General features: G+C 37.5%; 1 protein-coding gene across 1 annotated transcript in view; it reads left to right on the top strand.

The window, feature by feature from the left end:
* The window catches only part of sorbs2b (sorbin and SH3 domain containing 2b), a 48,842-nt gene extending 29,224 nt beyond the window's left edge, over positions 1 to 19,618 (top strand). Inside the window, exons 11-30 of the mRNA XM_059515543.1 lie at positions 875 to 941; positions 1,611 to 1,679; positions 2,938 to 3,130; positions 3,270 to 3,384; positions 4,178 to 4,261; positions 4,791 to 4,847; positions 6,596 to 6,645; positions 7,160 to 7,335; positions 7,698 to 9,236; positions 11,555 to 11,640; positions 11,791 to 11,837; positions 11,991 to 12,105; positions 12,203 to 12,331; positions 12,674 to 12,865; positions 14,693 to 15,544; positions 16,478 to 16,678; positions 17,657 to 17,770; positions 18,798 to 18,847; positions 19,010 to 19,116; positions 19,484 to 19,618. Coding sequence (XP_059371526.1) covers positions 875 to 941; positions 1,611 to 1,679; positions 2,938 to 3,130; positions 3,270 to 3,384; positions 4,178 to 4,261; positions 4,791 to 4,847; positions 6,596 to 6,645; positions 7,160 to 7,335; positions 7,698 to 9,236; positions 11,555 to 11,640; positions 11,791 to 11,837; positions 11,991 to 12,105; positions 12,203 to 12,331; positions 12,674 to 12,865; positions 14,693 to 15,544; positions 16,478 to 16,678; positions 17,657 to 17,770; positions 18,798 to 18,847; positions 19,010 to 19,116; positions 19,484 to 19,545 — 4,305 coding nt within the window. The 3' untranslated portion in view covers positions 19,546 to 19,618. The remainder of the gene's footprint in view (positions 1 to 874; positions 942 to 1,610; positions 1,680 to 2,937; positions 3,131 to 3,269; positions 3,385 to 4,177; positions 4,262 to 4,790; positions 4,848 to 6,595; positions 6,646 to 7,159; positions 7,336 to 7,697; positions 9,237 to 11,554; positions 11,641 to 11,790; positions 11,838 to 11,990; positions 12,106 to 12,202; positions 12,332 to 12,673; positions 12,866 to 14,692; positions 15,545 to 16,477; positions 16,679 to 17,656; positions 17,771 to 18,797; positions 18,848 to 19,009; positions 19,117 to 19,483) is intronic.
* Positions 19,619 to 24,990: the final 5,372 nt, after the last annotated feature.

Genomic DNA, 24,990 nt, shown 5'->3' with positions numbered 1-24,990 from the left:
TATAGTTTCTTTAACTGTGTGTATTTATGGTGGAATTTTTATAAACGTTAAAGGGATAGTTCACCCAAAAATGAAAATTCTGTCATCATTTACTCACCCTCAAGTCGTTCCAAACCTGTATGAGTTGCAGATTTTTCATTTTTGGGTGAACTATCTCTTTAAGAAAATTTCAATAAAATCTATAATCTATAACAATGCATTTGAAAAGTACAAATATAAATGATGAATGCATGGCAGAAAGTTTACAAAACAGTTTTTATGTGTTATTTTTCTAATGAAAAGGACTTTAAAATCTGTTAGTTTTATTATAAATAAACCTCTGGCACATAAAAGTGCCTGAAGTTAAAGAAACACCTACATGTTACTTGAGAACTTCATACTGTAACAATTACAGGCTTATCAACAACATAAAAATGCAATAAACAAGCTTAGCATTCATTTTGAGAAAGCTTCCTGGCTCTTTATTGGCTCTGGAGACATTGTCGGAAGTGCATACCTATAATTGTTAATTCCAGAATTAATTTTCAGTCAGTCTCTGGTCACATGGGACGAGCTGTTTTGATTTGTGCGCTAAATTGCATTTTCCCACACAGAGTTTTATTTAGCCCTAGGGAAACAGGGGCAGCTGTGCTAAGCATCATTGATGGGCCAGCAGACAGACAGTGATGTGTTTCTCTCTGCTTAACGTGGAGAGGCCAGTTGCTGTAGCATTGCTATAGGAGCCTTTTGCATCCAGAGTTTTGGACTCAAAGTCATGGAGCACATTCGGGTTGCTATTTGTTTTCTAAACTTTGCTTCTGGACCTTGGAATCTTAATCTGTAAGAGCTGGGAAAGCCTGTAATCTAAAAATGCTTGCTTTATGTGTTGTTTTAGACCATAGACAGGCCAAAAGACTGGTACAAAAGCATGTTCAAACAGATTCATGTGGTGCCTAAACCAGGTAAGACCGGATTTTTTATATCTACCACCATTACATTAAAAATGTATGCTGATATTAAGAAATCATAAGCCCTAAGAAGAAGAAAAAAGCCTATTATGTGGTTATTGGACGGAATTTTCTAGTTAAACACTCACATACCAACTGTTTTTGAGTTCAGTTTCTTCTATTTAGATTTTAAAGCTATTTTTACAGCCCTTATGCAACACAGAAATGGACAGAAAACATTTTTGCAAACTATTATAGTTTGTGTTAGTTTGTAGTTTATTATTTTACGCAAACAGATAATTACAGGTTGGTTTTATGAATGCCAGGAATACACAGAATCTCCCTGTATTTAATGTGTGATAATAGACCTTTAATAGACTTTTTTGCAGAGAAGTACAACCTAAAGAGAAGTGACAATAAAAGAGCTTTACTCAGCAGGTTGTGGATTACAAGTGCGTTCATTACTGGTATTGCACTGTCAGGGGGTTTGACTGAGAGATTACAGGGGTCACAGGATCAAACCCTTCATTTCACATCTTATTATGTCTTTTTAATTGTCTTACTCCCACATCCTACTTACAAATGAGTTTGTTTACATTATTAGGTTTAAAGCACTCTGTATGCAGTTCCTGTTTGTGATATATAGAATCCATATTAATCATGTTTGCTTATTTGTTTTCACAGATAACGAGTGGTCTGGGTCCCGTACTGCCACAGATCCTGTCACAACTGGCACAACTTTTTCCAAACAAGGTCTCTCTTTGATTCAGTATTACTTTATAACCAAATAATGAAAGCAAGAAGAAACTGAATGATAAACTAGAAGAAATAAAACTAGTATAAACCAATAGGAATAAGAATAATTAGCTTTTTTTGGGGGACACTTTATTTTAGTGTCCTTGTTACACATTACAGATCTGCCGGCCAAGTTTAGAGTAATGTTTTATAAGTCTTTTATGCTTACAAAGGCTGCATTTATTTGATAAAGTATAATTTTAAAGTATAAAAAGATTAAAGTTTTTAAGCATTTTTATATCAAAAGTATACACTAGCAAATAAATACAGCCTTGGTAAGAGAAAATTTTAAATATTGTCTTATATTGTAAACTATCATTACAATTCAAAATAACAATTTTAATAAAATGTGATATTTTTTTAAATGTCATTTATTCCTGTAATGTCAAAGCTGAATTTTCAGCATCATTACTCCAGCCTTCAGTGTCATATTACCCTTCAGAAATCATTCTAATATGTGACCCTGGAGCGCAAAATCAGTCATAAGTAGCATAATATACACTTATAGTCATAAGTGTTCCTGAAGCTCAATTGGTAGAGCATTGTGCTATCAAGCGCAAGGTTGGGGGTTCGATTCCCCGGGAACACATGATAGGTATAAATTGATAGCCTGAATGCACTGTAAGTCGCTTTGGATAAAAGCGTGTCTGCTAAATACATAAATTTAATTTAATTTAAGTAGCACGGGTATATTTTTAGCAACAGCCAACAATACATTGAATGGGCCAGAATTATTGATTTTCTCTTTTTTTTGTTGACAAAAACCATTAGGATATTAAGTAAAGATCATGTTCCATTAAGATATTCTGTGAATTTCCTACCATAAATATATCAAAACGTAATTTTGATTAGTAATATCCATTGCTAGGAACTTCATTTGCACAACTTTAAAGGCGATTTTCTCAATATTTAGATTTTTTTCCAGATTTTCAAATAGTTGTATCTCAGCCAAATACATCAGTGGATAACTTATTTATTCAGCTTTCAGATTATGTATAAATCTCAATTTAAATTTTTTTACCCATATTACTGGTTTTGTGGTCCAGGGTCACACATGTCCAAAAAAAAAAAGTGTAAACACTGTAAAAATCTGTTTCAATATACTATATTAATTTGGAGGAATTATTTAGTATCGTTTAATATTATTTATAAAATTATTAATTCCATTTAGTATTATATATTTGTCACAGTATATCATGTGTTTCATTTGTTTCAGATAAGCATGCTGCACCTAATGCTGTTCAGGCCCACCCTGCACCTAAAACCAGCACCTACCGGCCCATAACCAAGAGTGTCTCTGATAACGGCGGATACGGTTTCAGGGTGCCTGCCTCCTCTTCTGTCCCTACCCCTCTGCCCACATCAGCATCCACACAGCAGAGATCCAGTGAAAGGGAGCACACTGACATGTGAGAATTACCCATCCATGCTTATAATATGACAGAAATACTTCTCAGGCAAACTTAATTTAAAGGATTTTCGGATGTGAAAACAGCCACTAAGTCCCAATTTTCAGGCACTGTTTGTTTTTCTTTGCATGTCTCTCAGGAATGAGTGGGGGCCTCCTGACAGGAAGGTGGACACACGGAAATACAGAGCAGAGCCGAGAAGCATCTTTGACTACGAGCCGGGAAAGTCGTCTATTATAGAGCAAGAGAGAGCGGTAAGTATTCAGTGACTTTTAAAGTTTAAAAATAGCAATGAACGGAATTAAACGAGCCTAGTTTTTAAAGTAACTTAATCATTTATGGTTTGTTTAAAGCTGGTTACACAACGTGCATTAAATTTATGAGGCATTTTTACAATTTGCTTTTAGTATTTGAAGGCACAAACATATTGATCTTAGAATTAATGCCCCATGGCTTTATGGGTATAGAGAGATCGACTATTAGTCGGCGAGTCTTAGTGTCAGCAGTGCTGCAGAATGTTGATAGACTAAACTGAGTTGTTCTTGTATATTAATAGAATTGTATTTACAATATATGTTGCAACCGTTGAAGATACACGGTGTGCTTTCTGTATTTGTCAAAAGAACCTCCACAAACATTTGCCCTAATTTGGCAGAAGTGCTTCAGTAAGCCTGTGCAGAGTCGCTAAGTAGAGCAGATAAATTGCAGGTCCATTAGAGCGTAATGTGGTCAAGGGCACTAATAAGGTTAGAGAAACCAATTTGCTCCTGCTAGAGCAGTTTGTCCTTGTACAGTGGGTGTTTGTTATGTGCCGCTGCCCTCTGCTGGATAGGAGTGGAAAATTAAAACCAGCCTTTGCGCTGTTGCTATTTTCAACAAAGTAATACTAGTTTTGTGCTCTGCTGAACTTCACAAATCAACAATGTTCCCTTATTTCTTGCCATTCCTCATTTTACATCTGTATCTGACTATCACATTCGCATGATTACCTCGTTTCATCCCTTCCTTTCATCTTCTTCCCACACTTGCTTTCGTTACCAACACCAGACAAGTAATTTAAGGCCAGAGGACATAGATTTAGAGAATGAGCCGTGGTATAAGTTCTTTGCTGAACTGGAGTTTGGGCGGCCGGTAAGTGTGGCTTTGGTTTGGTGCTGATGGCATGCCGCTTGTGATTGGTGTGGGGGTGGAAAGTCAGATACTTGCTGCACATGCTGTCGGCCTGTGGTGGACATGTCTGAAGTGACTGATTGGAATGAGTAGACAATTCTGGACACTGTAACACATATGGAGTGCGATGAATAATTAATATCATGTTCTGTGTAAATGAGCCTTGCTTCCTCCCACTAGAATCTGTGTCTTTGCATTTCCGGCTTTGATTTGCACACATTCAACTACTGTTGTGGATTAATTTGACCATATTTGCATGACTTTACAAATGAGATTTTCACTCTTTGTGCAAGGTGTGTGTAGTTTAGTACTCTTTGGCTTGGCATGCTTTATGTTGTGTTTATGTAAAAGGAGCTGTACTGCAGTGTGTAGTGTTTTTGTTGCATATGTGCAACTTTAGTTTGTGGTCGTCACATAGTCATGTTACTTTACTTTCTCCCTTGTTATGTCACCATTTCTCTGCCATTCTCTGTTCCACCTCTGGGTGAAGCCTCCAAAAAAACATCTTGATTACAATCCAGAGAGCTCTCCTCGATTCCGAGTGGAGGTAAAGAATGAATGAATGAATGAATGAGTGACTGATTAAATGATTAAAAGCTTCACTGACCAACTAGGAGAACAAAAGAGAGAAATTAACAGAAAGAAGCTAGTGCCTGCCTTCTCAACCCATCCTCATTTAACATCACTTAACTTCAATTCTGACACAAAGTCCATTGTTTTGAATAGAGCAATGCACTCTTGAAATATTCCACAAATTGGACTACGGAACTGAGAAAATAAGTTTATGCAAAGAAGGATTACTTAGAAATAGTATGTTTAATATGTTAAGAAGTATTGATTTACATTTAGTGCAGCCTCCTGCTTTTTTTTTTTACAGAAGTGTTTTCCTTTACCACAGCTCTAAACACTCTTATACATGTAAATTATGAATATCTGATAAAGTATTATGTTTCTTTGCAAATATGTATAATAAATACATTTTAGCAAACACCTTATGCCATTTAAAAATTTTGATTAAATAGATACTTGCATGCACATTAGGATGGCATAGTAAATTTGTGTTAAGAACTAATGATCCTATTTGATTATTATTATTAAAGTGTAAATGCAACAAAGTTACAAAGGTAATTGCATGTGGGACATGTTTTTTCCCATGTCTTAAGAATGCATGTACACCTGCATTTGCTTCTCTTATCATGATAACATTTCTTTCTAGCATTACACCATTTATTTTTCGTCAGACAGGAGCACTTCCTCCTGGCTGTCATCTGCCGATTCTGTCCATGTGTTTGTAGTAGGTGAAGGATCTATGGACATGCCATCTACAATATCACATTACATCTCCTCTTTCACTCACAGACTTTTTTCTGTCATTGTAAATATAGTTTGCTGGCTGTCAAAGGGAATAATTAATTTAGAATAAATTAATAGTGTCACTTTCCTGCACACACTAAGTTGTTTTCACACCCTATTCAGAATTATGCAAATCAAGGGACATTGAATGCATATGTTTTGTCTATAATGATCTATGTTTATAATATTTACACAGAAAGGAGGCAAGATTGAAAGAATGCATAATTCAGTGCATTTTGCACATCAAGACATATGCACATTTATATACCACATGCTAGTGGAGCTTTTTTGTGAATTTGTCCTAAAATAATATATATATATTTTTTTTGACCATTTGCACCCTGTGAATTTCTGCTTACCACCGTAAAGGAGAGAACGTGACTTAGAGGCCAGTGTAGTAACAGTTATGGTTTGAGGAATGCTGTAAATCCAAACAAAGAATTGCTAAAAATTGTCACAGAGGCTTTGCAGCCCAATTTTGAGCCTGCTAGTGTCGTATCTGTCACTCAGAGCAGTATTTATGTTGACTAGATGAAAAAGTGCCACACTGAGGAGATATTCCCAGTACTGCATGCTGGGGCTACTTTTAAAGAGGGTTAAAAAAACGTGAGGGGCGTCTGCTGTTGGTCTGAAGAGCTGTTCCAGATAACACTGCTCAGAGCTTCAGCAAGCAGGAAGATGATTATCTACTCCAGCCATGCTTACAAGGAATTCCCTGCTTTGTTTGACATAGAAACCCTCGTAAGTGATCTAACGCATCTAGCTGTCCTGGGAATGGCTGGGTTTTCAAGGGACAGCTGGCACACGTCACTTTGCCAGACATGGGAGTTTCACTGTTTTAACCATTGTTGGATTTGTGAAGGAGAGTGCTGGGTATCAAGGAAGTAAGTTTGGATAATAAGTAAAGAATTCACCCTGCTTTTTCTCCTTCATCTGTTGCAGACCTCCCTTTATCAGCCATCTATAGAGAAGAGCCTTGAAAGGCTCTCAAGGTAGGTTAACTTTTAATGCATTGAAATGATTTGAAGTCAAACAAATATATAGTTTATTGAATAGATTTTGTAAAACTATCTTTTTTTTTGCAATTAATTTTAAACAACTAATCCCAAGGTCAGTCTTAAAGGATGCATAGTGCAGGTCATGACAGAAAGTGTCTGACTACTTTTTGTCTTATTTTTAATATTCTTTTCTATCAATCACTAAACTATTTAATAATATATTATATATATAATATACAGTATAATACAATCAAATCTAACAGACGTCTTCTTGTGAAACATTTTGTAAACATGCAAAAAATGCCACTTGGTTTGATTTTTGTTTTTTCCAATATATCTTGAGGTCACTGTATAGGTAAAAAAACAAACAAAACAAAAGGCCCATGGCATTGTTTTCATATGGATATTAGGACTGCATTTCATTCTAAACTTGTTCCCCTTTTTTAACATTGTTTATTACATTTTTTAATGTATTGTATACAAATTTTCAACCACATTGATTCTGCAGCTCTGCCAGTGATAACAAGAGACGTAAATCTGAACCTGCAGCCACTCAGCCCAGGGCTCAGAGCAGTGTGGGCACAGCACAAACGTCTATCAGACCACTAAAGCTACCCAGGAGCAGCAGCACCCAGAGGAATCCCCTCACCAGCCCCAGCTCCCCCGCCACCACTAGGACTAAAGGTAGACATCAGACAAGCAGTCAGACTTGTGCACATTATAATAAGAATAAGCAACAGGGGAAGGTTCACACACAATTTTCATTTTGCTCCTCGCAGCGCAAGCAGAATTTTAAACGACTTTCCCTTTGCATGAATAAAGTTCAATGAATTATTTAGTGTTTAGAATCTTGCTTTAGTGTAGTGTAGCATATCAATTGTTTCTTTATTCATTGAGGCCTTGTTGATCAAGATGTCTGATTTCTTTCCAGTTTTTTCTCCAGGTCGTAGTATAAACATCCTTACTTTTCTCTCCTGTGGGTCAATTACCTTTTAATGTCTTCTCATGTCTCTTTTTTACCATGCTGCTTGTGGTGGATATCTAAGGTGGGGATGTGAGCAATATGCATGCAGCACATTTAAATTGTCAAAGTCCAAACCATGCTACCTCAGTATCCACATATCAAAAGAAAGGGCAAAATGAGGACAGTTTTATAGCTGTCCCAGTTGTCTCAGAAGGCTTCTCCAGCCTCCCCGAAGGCTGGAAAACAGCCCAAGAGAACCCAAAAGACTGGATGATCTCAGAGGAGACCACGTCTAAGCTCAAATCTTGGAGTTGTGATGACCTTCTCTCTGAGGGGAGGGGAAAAGATGTGCAGACCCGTTCGGAAAGCACTGGCTTTTTGTTGCACAACGGGGAACTAGAGGCATCACAATGCATTGGCGCCCAAGAGTCTGAGGATCCTAGGGAGAGGACAAGGCACCGCTCAGCCCACGATGCACCAGACTTCCTCAAACTCTACAAAAAGATGCATCACATCAACCGACAAGAGCTGATAAACTCTACGGTGATATGCTCCGTCAAAGCCAGGATCCATAAGTATGAGAGCGAACAGCGGAAGGACAGACATGGTGGCAACAAGGACTGTAACAAAGAGGTGCCTCGGGACATGGTGCACAATAGGATTTCTGAATACGAAAGTCTAATCCAGAAGTCCAAATCTATGCCAAATCTTGGGGCCGAGTGCCTAATCAAGAGTTCTTGTAGGAGGGCCAGCAGTCCCAAGCGTAGCCTCTCTATTGAGTCATTACTGGACGAAGGATCACCAACCAGAAATCCTCCTGAAGGACGGCCTCAATACCCCAAGATAAACACCCATGTGCCAATCCACATTCAAGTCACCAGTGACCAATTACAAAACTCTGCCATGCAACACGACTACTCAGACAGCGAACATGATGCTGTAGTGTCCGACCTTAGTGACTTCATCCAGATTGAGGGATCATCCTTCTGTAGCGAGAGGGAGTTTGATGTGTGTTCATTTGCCTCCTCAGAGAGCTTCTGTGGATCCGGGCACCAACATCATTATCAAAGGCAGCTGGTGAGCTCCTGTAAGGGCCGCTGCCCAGCTTCCTACACGCGTTTCACCACTATGATCAAGCACGAGAGGGCCAAGCAGGACCGGAGGCAACATTTGCGAGTTGAAGAGTCTGAGTTCGGCCTCAGCAAACTCGCCTTCCTGGTCAGTCCAGTGCCTTTCCGCCGGAGGAACCTGTCACCTTTGAGTTGTTCCCGAGTGCCAAACTCTAAGAGCTGTATGTATGAGGCTCTAGATTCGGCCCTGAAAGACATCTACGACCACATCCACACTGAAAAGTACAGGGGTAACCTGCCGGACAACAGCATTCTTCATAGGTTGCTGGTGGAGTTGCTTCCCGACATTCCTGAAAGGAATTCATCTCTACACGCACTGGAGAGAAACAGCCCAATAATTCAGCCTCGCTCTTACCACCCACAGCCTGATGGCATGCCCAGCCAGGACACTCACCAATCGGAGTACTCACGCATGTCCCATAGTGCCTCTCACAACCAAATAGACAGCAACAACAACCAGAGGAAACACAACATTGAATACTGCTATCAAGGTGGACTCTATTCATCCATCTCTGGTTTCCCAAATCCCATTCTGTCCCCTGTGTTTGAGCTCTGCTCCTCCACCATTGCTATGTTCAATTTGTGTTTGTGAATATGCTTGCTTAGAGCAAGGGGTTTCAAAACTGCTCCTGGAAGGCCAACATCCTTTAGTGCGGTAGTCCTCAACTTCAGTTTTGGGTACCCACTGCTCTGTACATTTTGTATTTCTGTCTTATCTGACATACTCAGTTCATGCTGCCGCCTTGACCTGCTATCAGAAACTTCCTACTTCCCACTTCTGAAGTTGTAATTAGAGTTTGTCGTGTTCAAGTGCTTTTTTGTCAGAAAGAACATAAATCCTGTCTGTTTTTTGGGGAAATTTTATTAAAGCCAAAAGGTATACTTTAGAAAATATTTGGTCAATATCCAACATATAAATAAAATGTAGCTTTCCATTAATTGGTAGCCATATAGTATTAACATTCACAGTGCTATCTAGATATTCAGCTGGTGTGATAAATCGCATCCAAAAAATGTTTTTTGATTTACAGAATATATGTGTGTGTACTGTGTATATTTATTATGTATAAATAAATACACATGCATACACCTATGTATTTAGAAAAACATTACATATATTTACATGTATGTATTTATATTAATATAATTTATATTATGTATAAATACATTTTGTATAAAAACATACTTTTCTTAAATATATACATGCATGTGTGTGTATTTATATATACATAATATGTACAGTATACACACATATTATGTAAACAAAAACTTTTATTTTGGATGTGATTAATCGCGACTAATCGATTGACAGCACTAGTAAATATACTTGACTGTAATGGCAGGAGAAAGCAATGTAGATTTTGTGAGAAAAACAAATAAAACTTTACAGTACTAATGCCACTGTATGTTTCTCTGTAAGTTTATGGCTCCACTCGGGTATCAAAATTATCTCAGAGTTTCCCAGTTTCAAATACGACTAGGGAGACCATTCATGTCCAATTTCTGACTAGGAAACTTGTTTACGATAATTCAGATAGCATGTGAAAGCCTCCTGAGGCTCCTTATTAACGAGCTGATGATCTGAATCAGGTGCATTAAATAAGTAAGACATACAAAATGTGCAGACCACTGGATCCCCAGGACTGGCTCAGAGAACCACTGCTTCAGAGTTTGACTCCAACTTGCTTGCAAGTATCGAGTAAGCCTGAAGATGTTGATTAACTGCTTCAAGTGTGTTTCATTGGGGTTGGAGCTAAACTCTGCAGGACAGTAGCCCTCCAGGAGTAGGACTGGACACCCCTGGTTTAGAGTAAGGAATTGTTATGTTGCAAGGAACGTCAGAGAGCATGACTCATACCCACATCCTCTGCCTAGTTTTATTTTTGATTTTGCCCCTATGTCTTTCATTTTCTCATATCACACTGTATTTTGTTTGCATCTCTTTGATCAAACATTTATTTAAAGTTATTTTCCTATTCCATTAATAATACATTGCTGTATTTGGCACACGCTTGAAGTTATACATTTTATTAGGTTCATACAGTCTCTGGGAATCAGAACACTAGAGCAACACTAGTTCATGTGTGGGCTTGCCACAAAAGAAATATAACTTTGTGAAGTTTCACGCTATATAAATAGCATTGGACAGATGACTTGAGCAGCTGAAGCATGCAATCTAAAAACAGATTTGAGATTTTATTGGCTTGAGAAGAAACATCTTCTAATACTATCTTATTAGTGTTAACACAGTTCACTCTGTCAGACCAGACATAAATGATGAGATCAGCCTCAGTACCTTAAGTTTCAGTCAATTGTTTTGGCATAAGTTCATTGCTTAATGAGGTTTTTTTTTTTTTTTTTTAATCATTAAGAAATTTGACACTGTTTACATTCGCATAGTGCATAGTGTTTATAAATGAAGACTGTTCAGAGCAAAGGGGCTTGCCCACAGTTGGCACAGATGCCAGCTAACCATCTGCGGTTCTAGTATAAATACACATGATCTATACTGGGGATATGAGTCTAGAGGATGGGTGTAAGAACTTCTGAGATGATTCATGGTAGCTTACTTCATTATTATGGAAAAACAGAATATATATATATATATAATTTACATTATTTACTTTTCATTGGTCAATAAAATATATATTTGTATTTATTTTTGCATGTTTTATTTTTATTTTGTCTGCATTTCTCTCATAAAGCCCCAAATCATTGTTTCCTTTGCTATTGCTTGTTCCCATGCATGTAATAGTGTTTGGTCTTTGTAAACCTTGTCTTTGAATCGTTTTATCTCTGTTCTTTCTAGATCAGGACACTTCCAGAGAATACTCTTACCCTGATGTGGGCCGCCGCACACCACAGAGCAGGAGACAAACCCCTGATGTCAAAGAGGCAGGGACTATGCATCACTCTGTAATGTGTTCCTGCAAAATTTTAGTAGTATCATAAATATGTTATCTAAGCTTTGATCAAACTGAAATTAAACCCACCTCATGACAACATGTAATAAGGTTTGATTCCTTTGCTTCATTCACTTGACAGAAACTGCCAGCCAGAGCAATATATGACTTCAAAGCACAGACAGCAAAGTAAGAACAACTTGCAAACCAAGTCACAAGTTACTGCTTTTACTGCATTTGATGTGCTACAATCAGTACATTTTCATGTTTTATTTATGTCTTTCCTTTGCATAATTCCTTTGCATGTGGAATAGTGTTAACTTGATTTTTATTTCCTTCCAGAGAGCTGACTTTTAAGAAAGGAGAGACGGTATACATCACTCGGCAGATAGATAATAACTGGTATGAAGGAGAACACCGTGGACACGTGGGCATCTTCCCCATCTCATATGTGGAGGTGTGCACTTTAATGATGATATATAGAACATCATTATGATTATTAACTATCTCTATCTGAGGACCGAAGTATCCTCTTTTAACTTCTCTTTTCACAGAAAATCCCACCTACAGAGAGACTTCAGCCAGCTAGACCTCCTCCACCAGCCCAAAGCAAAGAAATTGGGGAAGCAATTGCCCGCTACAACTTTAATGCTGATACTAATGTGGAACTTTCATTAAGAAAAGTAAACATTTTCATAGTACTGATGTCATAAATATCTTTTCGTTTCAGCAAGTGCTCATTAATCCACTTCTTAATGTTTCCTACCACTTTAAGAGCATGTCTTTTGCTAAATAATTCTCACTTTTTTTCTAATGGTAATGTTCTAATGAACTCTTAAGAAGAAATAAAACAAGACAGAAAACACACACGCACACACATGAAACTTTTGCTTCAACCAGCCTCAGCCTCTCCTTATAGTTGTATATTAAACATCAAAAACATTATAATTGGTTATGACTTAGTCATTCTGCACTGAAATGATGCCTTCGATCCATCAAATATATCTTGTGTTGGTGTCTTTCAGGGCGAGCGTGTTGTTCTGTTGCGGCAGGTGGATAAGAACTGGTTTGAGGGCAAAATCCCAGGTACAAACAAACAAGGGATTTTCCCTGTGTCGTATGTGGATGTCGTTAAGAAGGCTTCAGTACAAAGTACCGGTCAACCTCCTGGGCCAAGCATACCCACCAGCTACTCCAGTGACAGACTAAACAGTAGGGTACGTTTTCATCTTCAATTCCACTTAAAATGTACCTAAAATGCCTAAAACATATAGCATGTTACAGCTTCATGAGGTTTAAATCATGGTTACTACAGAAATCTGAATTTCAGGTAACTTACATCAACAAAATGATAGAGTTAAGTGACTGTATAATCTTATCTGGATTAAATACTGACTTACACTTTAAATACATGATCTGTGCCGACAAACAGTGGCGTCACAGGCAGTAAAGCCTCTCATTCATCTCATGTTACTCGTATTGCCATAGGTCATGTACAGTACTATCAGTGCCAACAAGGTGGCAAGTATAAAATTAATCCTTTCTCAGATGGCAGCTGTCCCGGTGCCAAAATAGATCACCTCTGTCATCTTTAGATTACCTTTGGCTTGTTGTGTATGATAAGGCTGAATTCAGATTAAATGCCCTTGAGTTGTAATTCCAAGCCTATACAAAGAAGTATAGGCTTATTCCTTTGCTCACACGAGAGCAGGATTATATCAGATTAATCACACGTCCTGCCAGTATCCAGTATAGGCTAATTAAAATGTGGACATGACCTGCTGCGCTATACATGTGCTGCTCGGCTCCTGCTGTTACTGAAAGAAAAGTTTCTGTGAAGGTGAACTGATATGACTGGACAGGACTAGTAGCTTTTCTTATCATAGCAAACATTGTCACAAACACATTTTAACTTTGTACTGCAGCACATACACTGTATTCAGATACTTAAGCTTCTCTTAAAAAGATAGATATTCTGCATTAGATAACAAAATATCAAACCAATGTCATTCATTTAAAAGAATAGTACAAGCACACTTTTAAACAAGTTTTTTTTAAGCTTTTAAATAAATTAACAGATATACACTAGAGCTAGTGGGATTTTTTTTCGTTTGGTAATGTTTTTGAAAGAACATTTCTTTTTATCTTCAGTGTTGAAAACAGTTGTGCTTCTTTATATATATATATATATATATATATATTTTTTTTTTTTTTTTTCTTTTTTTCGGAAACCATGATGCATCTTTCGAATATGATCTTTTGAAACAATGTGAAAGTCAGTCAATTAAATATGCACTGACCACAAACCTGAACTGTAGTTTACTATTAAAACTACATTGTATTTGGACACTTGGTTGTCAAACATAAGTGGAAGATAAGAAAAGGAAGTTCTTGAAAAGCACCCTGGGTAAATGTGGAAGGCTTGTATTGTGAGGACAGGATACTCTTATTGCTGGTTCACAGATGACCTCTTAGTGACCTTGTTGTTGTTTCCACCTCACAAATCAATACCGACAGCAAGTGCGCTCTAAAACTGATTAATTATGGTATGTCCTTCCTTGTAGCTCATGCCTTTTGTCTTAGGACTGTTTCCCACATACAGAGATTTGAGTGTGAGCCTGCAACAAGCTTTCACACTGACAGCATTTCTGTAGCAGAGCTATGACTCTATACAGAAAATTAAGCGATTTCTAGGATGCTATATACTAGAGAATTTCCCTTGATGATGGCCATAAATTATGTGAAATCCAATTTAGATGATGGGTGGGATTCTATTTACATCCAAATTGTAATTAATCTACTCATAACAGAATCCAAACCCCACTCTGTAGCTATAATCTTATGAGCTTATAAACTAAATCATCTGGAATTAGTCCGATTTACTGAATATTAAAGTGCTGTTTTTGTAAGATAGTTTTCTAGATGGCATTTTTTTCTCATCTGTCCTCCTGTCACTTGTATTATCTTTTCTATCAGTTCTCTTATTTTCCAGCGTGTATCATCACTACCACTTTCTGTTTCTCCCTCTCCTTCTTTCTCTTAAGCCATCACCTGCACGTACCCTCTTCAACTCTTCATCCCCATCTGTCCGTCCACTCTCCTCATCCTCTCCCAGTCCACAGAGAGCTGCACACCTTCAGGCCATCACCAGCGAGTGGTTGGCCCTTACTCTGGGTCTGTCTCCTTCAGGAACCCCTGCCCCCACACCTCCTCCCTTCCCTTCCAATTTCCAGCCATATTTTGAAGTATTGGATTCTGCCATCTCGCCTTCTCCTGCCTCCTCCATGCTGGGCCGTTCTCCAGCCCTCACTCCCTACACCTCCACTCATGCACTCAAAGAGGGTCACTTTATTCCCATCACCTCCCCAAAGTCCTATATGTCCCCCAATCCCAGCCCATCACCTCAACCTTACCCCACCTCCGCCTCCTTCACTCCTTCGCCCACATCACCCATATTTGACTCCAGCCCCAGATCTAGCAGTGTCATAGAGATCCTCTCCAGCCAAAAAGCAGATTTAGCCGAGAAAGAACCGCAGTTGTTCTCAGATTGCGAAGACCTCCACAAACCAGTCGAGACAGACCCCCCTAAATTGCGCAGCCCTGTTGACTTGGTTGTTTTAGAGGCATATGAATCCCCATTGGACAATCTTCCACCTAAAGACCCCGAGGATGATCTGTGTGAGGAGTTAGTGTCAATCATTAAGGCCAGCCAATCAAAGGGCAGGTTCAAAGAAGAGGAGGGATTTAATCGCCAGGAACCAGATGTAATGGAAAAGCTTCCCAGACTGTATATAGAGGAGGAAACAAATGAAGACAACAGCTTCATAAATGAACCCCTGCCATCAAATACATTTACTCCAGTCCAAACCGTCCATAGTGAGGGGTCAGATACTGAGGTAGTGCTCGCTGTGTGGTTATACCGCCCAAAATAGATTTCCTTACAGAAGTGTGTAATGTTTTAGATGACTACTAAATACTAAATTTACTAATTTAAAATACTTTTTTGTTGTTGTTTTTTCTCCATTGGTTATTATTTTGCCTGTGATGCATTGAAATTAAAACATTCATCAAAACACCTAACCTGAAATCACTTTTATTTTTAGACGAAAAGCAATTTTTTTACCACCAACATTCAGAAATCTGAGTTGTTTATAAACATTTAAATTGCATATTAGGATTGTTGAAATATTAATATTTACATGGTGGCTTTTTTAAATCACAGATTTATTCAAACATACATTAAATAATGAAGACAACAGGTTAAGAAAAATTCAATTAATATATAATATGGTGTATGTATTTAGCAAAATGCTCCTCTCTGGAGAACGACATTAAATACAATTTTTAAAAGCTGTTTTGTCTTTCCATTCAGACCCTAAAGTAATGAAGCACAAAGCTTATTGCAATTATTGGATGGTAGGCGCACTACAAATAATGTTTAGTGAAGTTTTGTTTACTCATCAACAAAAAGAAAACAGCATAGACTAAAAGATGTTGTTTCATTAAAATGAAGATACTTTAGATTTAAAATGACTTAATTTTAATATTATATTATAAAAGTTAATATTATAAATCCAACAATATCATCCACCTCAGCTAGAAATACATTTTATGTGGTTGGCTGAAACAGTTTTAGAGGGCTGATGCCGCATTTTGACTGTGAATATTTTAGTTCCCAAGATTTCAGTGCATCACTGATTTTTGCAGTTCTGTTTGGTGTCATTAACGGCACAAAACACTACACACTTCACCTTTAAATCCTGAAGCATCTGTTGAGGATGATGAACGTATGTCAGTGGCATGTATAACTGTTTTCCTCTCCACACCAGCAGGGTGAAGTTTCCCAGAATGCCTCTCCACGTCTCTCTCCCCTGTCCTCACAGATGTCATTGCCATTCACACTGCCCTCATCGGCTAAATACTCCCCCCCTTCCCCTCGCTCCACCCCCACTCTGCCCGGGGTTTCACAGTCGCCCCCTCCCTCTGCAAAACTGTTCCCTCGACAGGACCTCCGCTCCCCAAAGGTCAAGGTAAAGACAAGGTGCTTGTTAGTGATTGTACTAGCGCTCATCATCCTCCACTCTTCCCCCTAGTCTCACCACTCCATTATACAGACACTAACATTCCCTATTAAAGTGATCTATATAACTTGAACTACATCATTTCTGCAGTATGAATTTCCATGAGAGATTTATTGCACCACAGTGTGCGTGCTTCTTAAATGAAACACCGAACAATGTAGTTCATGTGTCTGACATACAGCAAATTATTATAGTAATATGGGGAGCAAGAGTCATTAATTATTAATAAGTTGTCGACATATTTAAATCACCCAACCCTTCCTTTAAATTAGCTATTAGTTCTGTTCACTGGCATTGGGACAAACAAGCAAAGAGCGCTCACAATGGATGCCTGGGTAACGGAATAAATAATGAGACATTTAGACCAAAGGGAATTCTGTCCATGAGTAAATTGTATGAAGAATATTCACTCATGTTAACCCATTTTTCTATAAATATATTATGCTACAGTTCAAAAATCAGGTTTGGTAAGATTTGTATGTTCACTAATGGTATATTTGTTTTATCAGAAACAGTAAGAACAGTAATAGTGTTAAATATTATTCATATATTTTAAAATGTCATTTATTCCTGTGATTGCATGCTGAATTTTCAGCATCATTACTCCAGTGTTCAGTGTCACATGATCCTTGAGAAATCATTTTGATTTGCTGCTCAAGAAACAATGTCAAAAACTGTTTTTACATATTGATACATTTCTTTCAAGATTCTTTGGTGAATACAAAGTAAAAAAAAAAAACACTTTTATTTAACTCTTTTTAACTGTCACTTTTGATCAATTTAATGCATCCTTGCTGAATAAAAGTATTAATTTATTTAAATAAATAGTAATATACTGACCCCAAACTTTTGAACGGTAGTGTATATTTTTTAAATATGACTGCACATAACATTCATGTGATCTTCCCCTGGCTCTGGTTCTTTCAGCCTGTGTTAAGGCGTGATGTTGGGGTTGTTGGTAAGCCCCCTCGTAGCCCTGTGATGTCTAGGAGGTCCTGCGGCTCGCCTGTTAGAGGTCAAAACTTTTCACCATCTCATAGGGTAGGGAGTATGTGCACCTTGTGTGGCAATGGCAAATTTGACTCAAGGGAAATTACATTTTCTCTCTTTTCAAAGTATCCCTGCACAACCCTTAATGTCATTCACTGTGTTTGACCTGGGCATTAATTCACTGTTTTGAGTGCAGTTCTTTCCATTTTTGCTGCTACAGCTGGATATAATGATATTGGGAATGATACAATATATACTGGCATATATTTGTGTCAACGTATGGCCACATGATGCTTCCGTACGCAGTATCATTCCATCAGTACAATGTGGAGGAATGCCGAGTCAGTGAATAAGGGATACTCTTAACACCATGGCCTTGTCTGTCTGTGTGCATTAGTGTATTTTGTGCTCGAGAAAATAACATTTAATTCCTAACATTGCTGTAGAGGGATAACATTTTGTTTTGTCTGCATGCTGGAAGTGTGTCTGGAAGTGGTTTTCCTGCATGTCCATGACTTCCTAGATCACAAATAGTGGATCTCTGCAGTCTTTTTGGTTCTTGTGACTCAAAGCAGGCTTGTACATGCAGTATTGGTTTAAGCCATGTGTTTGGAGTGTCTGGATTACTCATGGGACTGTCCCAATGATCTTTCCTGTGTACACAGCTTAAACAAGGTGTACTCCCCAGGGCCAGGCAAGCGGCCTATTCCCCACATTTCCTTCCAAACAAGGGGAGTACAGTCCTCGTTTTCAGGATTTAAGGCATTTCTCGACTGTCTCTAAGTCCACAAATCAAACATATTTTAGAAAATATGTTGTTTGATGGCTTAGAAAACCAGAACTTGAGCTCTGATAGTCCTGGATCTCACACGTATTTGAAAAAGAAAAATGTAAATCTGTATTTAAACCGAGTTTATGCATTTAAATGATTCAGATACACAGCTGATCCAGGTCTGGCCTCAGGCTTTGCATCAATGGTTCTTCAGGAGCACAGTTGAACTCTCAGTATCAGATGGATATACAGCAGAATGAGAGAAGGAAACATTTAAATGGCCTTTCCTGTTTTCTCTCTTTTCAGTCCCAAAGACAGGCATATGTTCATGATCCGCTTCAAGGTGCAGGGGAACCGTGAGTATTTCAAGGCCCTTTCTGTATCCATAAATTGAAAATAGATTATTGTTTTATGCTATCATTATTCCATTGTGGGGGATTTTGGTCAGTATTACAAGCCCCTATGCTGAAATATAACCTAATGTGGAAAACACACTTAAAGAGCCTTTCCTCTCGCAGATTTCAAGCCCTGTATAACTACATACCACGAAATGAAGATGAGCTGGAACTAAAGGAGGGAGATGTAGTTGACGTCATGGAGAAGTGTGTTGATGGATGGTTTGTGGGTAAGACTGTAAACTCCATTTTCATTAGTGTTATAGTGATGTTCATTTATTTGCCACTAGCTGGCGCTACTGACCAACCAAAAAATACTGTCAACACCGTCATGGTTCAAACAGCCCTCGGATGTCTGGAGAGAAAATAAAATATAATATTATAATATTATAAAATATAATATATATATTTGTCATTATAATGTATAGTTTACTAATTATAATCATATATATATATATATATATATATATATATATATATATATATATATATATATATATATATATATCAATACACACACTTGCCTTTAAATTTTTTATCATCTAGATAGATGCATACAGTATTTATGCTGGCCTCATTCCATATTTCATATTTTAGGAACGTCCAGGAGAACCAAGTTTTTTGGAACCTTTCCTGGGAACTACGTGAAGCGGCTATAAATTGACTTTTTCAGTACACATCTACTGTGGAGAGATGGACAATGTCACTTACAGCTACCTGCTGGAATCAGCACGACAGAAAGTGATGAAACTGATGCAAAGCCAATGGCCTTCGAAGGGTTATTGCACCATTTATGTCATTTGGTTCAAATATGTTGCTAATTACATTCTGAAAGCATCACATTAATTAGGAATTTCAGTTAAAGCTTTAAAACATTTGGTTGCCTACTTTTTCCTCATAGTTGAAAATAATCAGTTCGCTTGCCTTCTCGTTAAGCTGATGAATTTCAACATAATGAGTAATCAAGTGCCCTATTTATTTGTAATTTATTAAGAGGCACGGATGAAATACAGTAGGTGAGGAATGATCTACTGATGGTGCCCCTTGTACACTGGACCTGATGTCTGATCTGATCTAGATTGTATAGACTGAACAGTATTGTGGTGTCATGTTTGTGTCAGGCAGTGGATATTACAGAAGACCATTCCTGCCAACATGTATCTTTTCAGTATGTTATTAACTTTCTGGTTCAGAAGAATGACCTCCGGTCTTCTAGGGCTTCTACGTTCTTCCTCCAGACATTCCTTTGAGCATTTGAAGGATTTTACAGATAAGAGAAAAATATTTTTGATATTTCTCCATCTAAAGAGACGTTTTTTGAGAATGCAAAAAGCATTTTGGCAAAATGGGCATGTTAACCGTAGTAAAATGACTCATTAATGTCTCTACTGCCTGTAATATTTCTGTGTTTGGTGACCTTGCACATCACTTTTGGTTTACACACTATTTATGGCCAATAAGAAGAGCACATGATGTCATAATTACTAAACTGCAATTGGCAGCCATGTATTTTGTATATGCCACCTTCCAATTGGTTCAATTTGAGTGAGGAAATGTACGTAAAAATCTATTTTTGTTTATTTGATCATTCAGCAAACCTTTTTCATTATGATATACTTAATATATTGTTAATTGTTTATTTTCTGTGTCTATGATCTGTTCAGCACAGGGATTGCACTCTCATATACAAATGTTCAATTTAAAATATGCAGCGTTTCAATCTTCCAGCGACACTCTATGACTAACAGTTTTATTCCAGTCAGTAAAGCAAGAAATGTAAATGTGTCAGTCAATAGAAACATGAACCAATAATATATGTCACTTAGGCAATATTATACCTCATGGAATTATGCAGTCTCTTTGTCTGTCAATGTGCTTAATGTACCAGTAAAATCCTGTGCATGTTGTTTCAAAAAGAATTGCTCATCAGTGCAAACGTATTATAGTACCAGTATGAGCGTTCATCTGGCTCTGTGAACCATCAAGTCTACCAGAGATCTGTGGCAGACTGTCTTCCGTTCTTAAGCAGAAGTGAAGTAAACTGTGCTGTTCCTTGTGCATAATTTTACCACATCCAATTTATGTAACAACATGGCTATTTGTAATAGTAATAATGCACGATTAAGGAACAAATGTTTATAAAGTACAAAACACTGTGATATGTTCAGTAAATTAAATCTGCCACTGACTGAACATTACGTTTGCTGCTAGAGTGTAATGGACTCTGATTGGATAAAAAAATTGCTCTTATTATCATTGGTTTAAAACAGAAAAAATATAAAGGAATGACATGCCTCAACCCGCAACCACTGATAAATAAAAAGTGTCTGATTCGATTTTACAAAAAAAAGCAAAAACAATTATTGATTTTTGAAGCCTTTGTCTTTTTTCTATGTGGAATAGTGAAAAACAAAAACAAAAATGTCTATCAGTGTTTATCAGACTATGTTATCAATGGGATTCACAATCTCTGTAAGTGCATAGGACAAGCGTGCCATCCTGGACTTCGGCCTTCTGCTAGCAGTCTAGTCCCTGCAGACCGTCCGGTCTATAAACAGCTACATCGTGTCCTGGAGTTGTCCCTCCTGCTGCCATGGAGACACAGTAAACAGAGGATCAGTGGAGAGCCGGACTGAGTTTTTGCCTCAGAGAAAGAACCAGAGCCATCTAGCCTCCTCACAGGAGGCAGGGGTTTCTGTCTAGACTCTGTGCTTTTCCCGACATTTGTTTTTAATGGAGCAAATTCTCAGATGCTCTTTTAAGCACTTGATAAATATATCTGGGAACAGAGCGCAAACCCAAGTTACTGTAACATCCAATGCCAATCTGCTCAGTTAAAGGCACAGTTTCACCCAAAATCATCATGTACTCACTCTCATGTTGTTCCAACGCCCTTGAATTTTGGAACAACATGAGGGCGAATAAAGGAGAGAATTTTAATTTTTGGACAACCCGTCCCTTTCATTACTAGAGGGGGTGCATGATGTGACAGCCTGGGTTAGAGAAGGATTCCTGGTGTTAGGGTTTCCTCGGTTTGATGCAGCTCAGGCCATGACAAACAGCTCGTCCTTGGCACACCAAACAAGGAGCTGTTCAAGCCTACAATACAAGTGCTCTCAAGCTAGAATATGGCCTTCATATAAAGAGCACAGTCCTCCAGTGCCATGTAGTGCAATACACTATGCTCCTCTCTGTGTAGGTAATGAAACTTTACCTTGGAAACAAGTATCACATGCACAGATGACTGTATTTCATACAGGGTGAATTGCCCTAATGTGGGACACTTATTTTTTCATGTTTGTATTTCCCCCATAAGCCAGTGAAACTCTGGGTTACCAAAGCTGGGGACACATCCTGGTTTTTTAAAATGGTATTAGTTGTGGATTTAATGTTTTGGTTACACATCGTAATATGTCACAGAAATCTGAAATGCAAATCATGTCCCACATTAGGGCAATTCACCCCATATAGCTTATAAACAGGATGACAGACAGATGCATCACTATACCCTTACTCCGTACAAATGACAACTGTGAAACTGTTAGTAATTTGACGATTTATATACATTTATCCAAAACTGTATCAAAAAGAGAGTTTTAAAATGTCCCATGTGTACTGGGGAAAAGCTAGAAATGCTCCTGATGGCAGCACTGAAATAAAGAATGGCATACAAAGTATTGACTACTGTACTCTGTAACATCAAGCTGTAAAGAAAACAACTAAAGATTTTAGGAGTATATATAAAAAAAAAAAAAAAAAAACCTGCTTCATACAAACAAGAAAATCATGAACACTATATCAACTTGCAAAAATATATCAGCCTATATATATTATTTTACACACACACACACACACACACACACACATATATATATATATATATATTATTTTATATTATTTTACAAGAACGATGTGATGTGAGAACAAGCAGATATGTTGTTTATATTGCCGTGTGTAGCCTGTAGTGTAGAAGTAACGCTAGCGTGCTGTTTGAGCGAGAAATGTTCCACAGGCATCGAGGGGTCTGGTCTTTTTTATGTTATTTGACTAAACTTTTATTATATTACAGTACTTATTTTTTTTGTAACACGTAGAGTGCCTAAAAAATAATTATCACAAAACTGGTAAGGCTTATTCAGATTTTCTCATTTTCTGAATTATCATTATAAAAATAAAAACTATTAAGAAATGAATTAAAATATAATTATATTTTAAATGTGAAGCAAATATTTTTTATATATATATAAATATCCGGGATAAAGATTAAAAAATGTTTCTCTTCAAACTACTCAGAACAATAATAATTATTATTTCGACATTTATTCGTACACTGAACCGAGAACCGTTTCTGTCGGACGCGTCTGATTCGAGAACCGAGGCGCTGATGGTGATTCAGCGTGAAGCAGACCGACACACAGAGCGTCTGAACCGAACTGATTCTTTTGATGATTGATTCTGAACTTATTCTGTGCTAATGTTATAAACGCGGGTAAACCGAAGGCTTGAATCAAGGGCAGTCATCGCCAATGACATTACATCAAGAACTGGTGAACCGTTTTTTTTTTCAACTGGTTTATTTGATCGAATTGTCCGAAAGAACCGGTTCACTTGAGCATCTGCTCCTTTGCCTCTTAAGTGCTCTTTTGTGAATGCCTGCCCACGCCCAATCATAATATTAGTAAAATTTATTAATAATAATTTAGCCGTAAATAAAATGACCAACATGATGACCTTTCACCTGACAACGACGACCGGTTTCAACGGCAACAACATAAACAAACTTACTTGGCATGTGAGCTTTTGTGGACCTAACTTAACTTCCGGTAGACTTCCAAATAGAATCAATAACAACAGCCAAGTCCCTCTAGAGTAGATATTTTTTGATAACAAACAAAATATGTTTGCCGCGTGGATCAGGAGGACTTTATGAAAATGCAAATTCATTCTTTGCCAGCAAGAGATGTTTTAAAGCATAGACATAAAGCGTGAGAAATAGAGGTTTCCCCAGTAACAGCTGTAAACAAAGCAGAGCTGGTACGCTCACACGCTGCTTTATCAGGCATATAACACGCAAGTCTTCCTTCAGAAATACATCGATATAAAAACACCTGTGCCTCGTTTTGATATTTAAACATATAAATGTAAGGAATTATTATTATTAAACGTGCAGTACATAACGTTACTCATGTTTATTCAACGAAGCCTTTTTGAAAATCGATCAGTTTTAAAATTGTGGCGAGTCTCCAAAAATAAATAAATGTATGGGAAACACATCCAGCAGCACAACCACCTGAGCCCAACTTCAGTCTACTCATCACCTTGACTTTAACTGCGTTTGTAGAAGGCACTGCAGCCAGACCGATATACACAACACAGACCGGAAGTTAACTTAGGTCCAGGCGCGTGCGCCCGATGAAACCGTCTATGTTTCATCGTGGCAGCTGGTAAGTGGTGTTTCATTCTCAGCGAAGTGATTTTGATGTTTATTTACTTATTATTATTTTACAAGAACGATGTGATGTGAGAACATGCAGATATGTTGTTTATATTGCTGTGTGTGGCCTGTAGTGTAGAAGTAACGCTAGCGTGCTGTTTGAGCGAGAAAAGTTTCACAGGCATCGAGGGGTCTTTTTTATGTTATTTGACTAAACTTTTATTATATTACAGTACTTATTTATTTTTTAACACCTAGAGTGCCTAAAAATAATTATCACAAAACTGGTAAGGCTTATTCAAATTTTCTCATTCTCTGAATTATCATTATAAAAATAAAAACAATTCAGAAATGAATTAAAATATAATTATATTTTAAATGTGAAGCAAATATTTTTTTTTCTACAATAGCAACAGTGTTTACAACAGCAAGACCACTTTAGCCTGTAAACTCAAAAATATCTCTCTGGAAATAAATGTAAAAATATCAATGTCAATAAAAAAAAAAAGCATAATATACCTGACATCAAAGTGCAGTGTGAAGGATATGAATGACAAATGTAGCTTGTCATTTGTTTACATTGCAAAGGTGCTCAATTTTAGACAACTACATCAGTAATAATAATATTAATAACTATATTCCAGTGTATCAGTTTTTTTATGTTTTGTAT

This window comes from Carassius carassius, chromosome 29 (assembly GCF_963082965.1).
Source record: "Carassius carassius chromosome 29, fCarCar2.1, whole genome shotgun sequence".
Classification (NCBI taxonomy): domain Eukaryota; kingdom Metazoa; phylum Chordata; class Actinopteri; order Cypriniformes; family Cyprinidae; genus Carassius; species Carassius carassius.
This window is presented reverse-complemented; position numbering and strand designations above follow the sequence as displayed.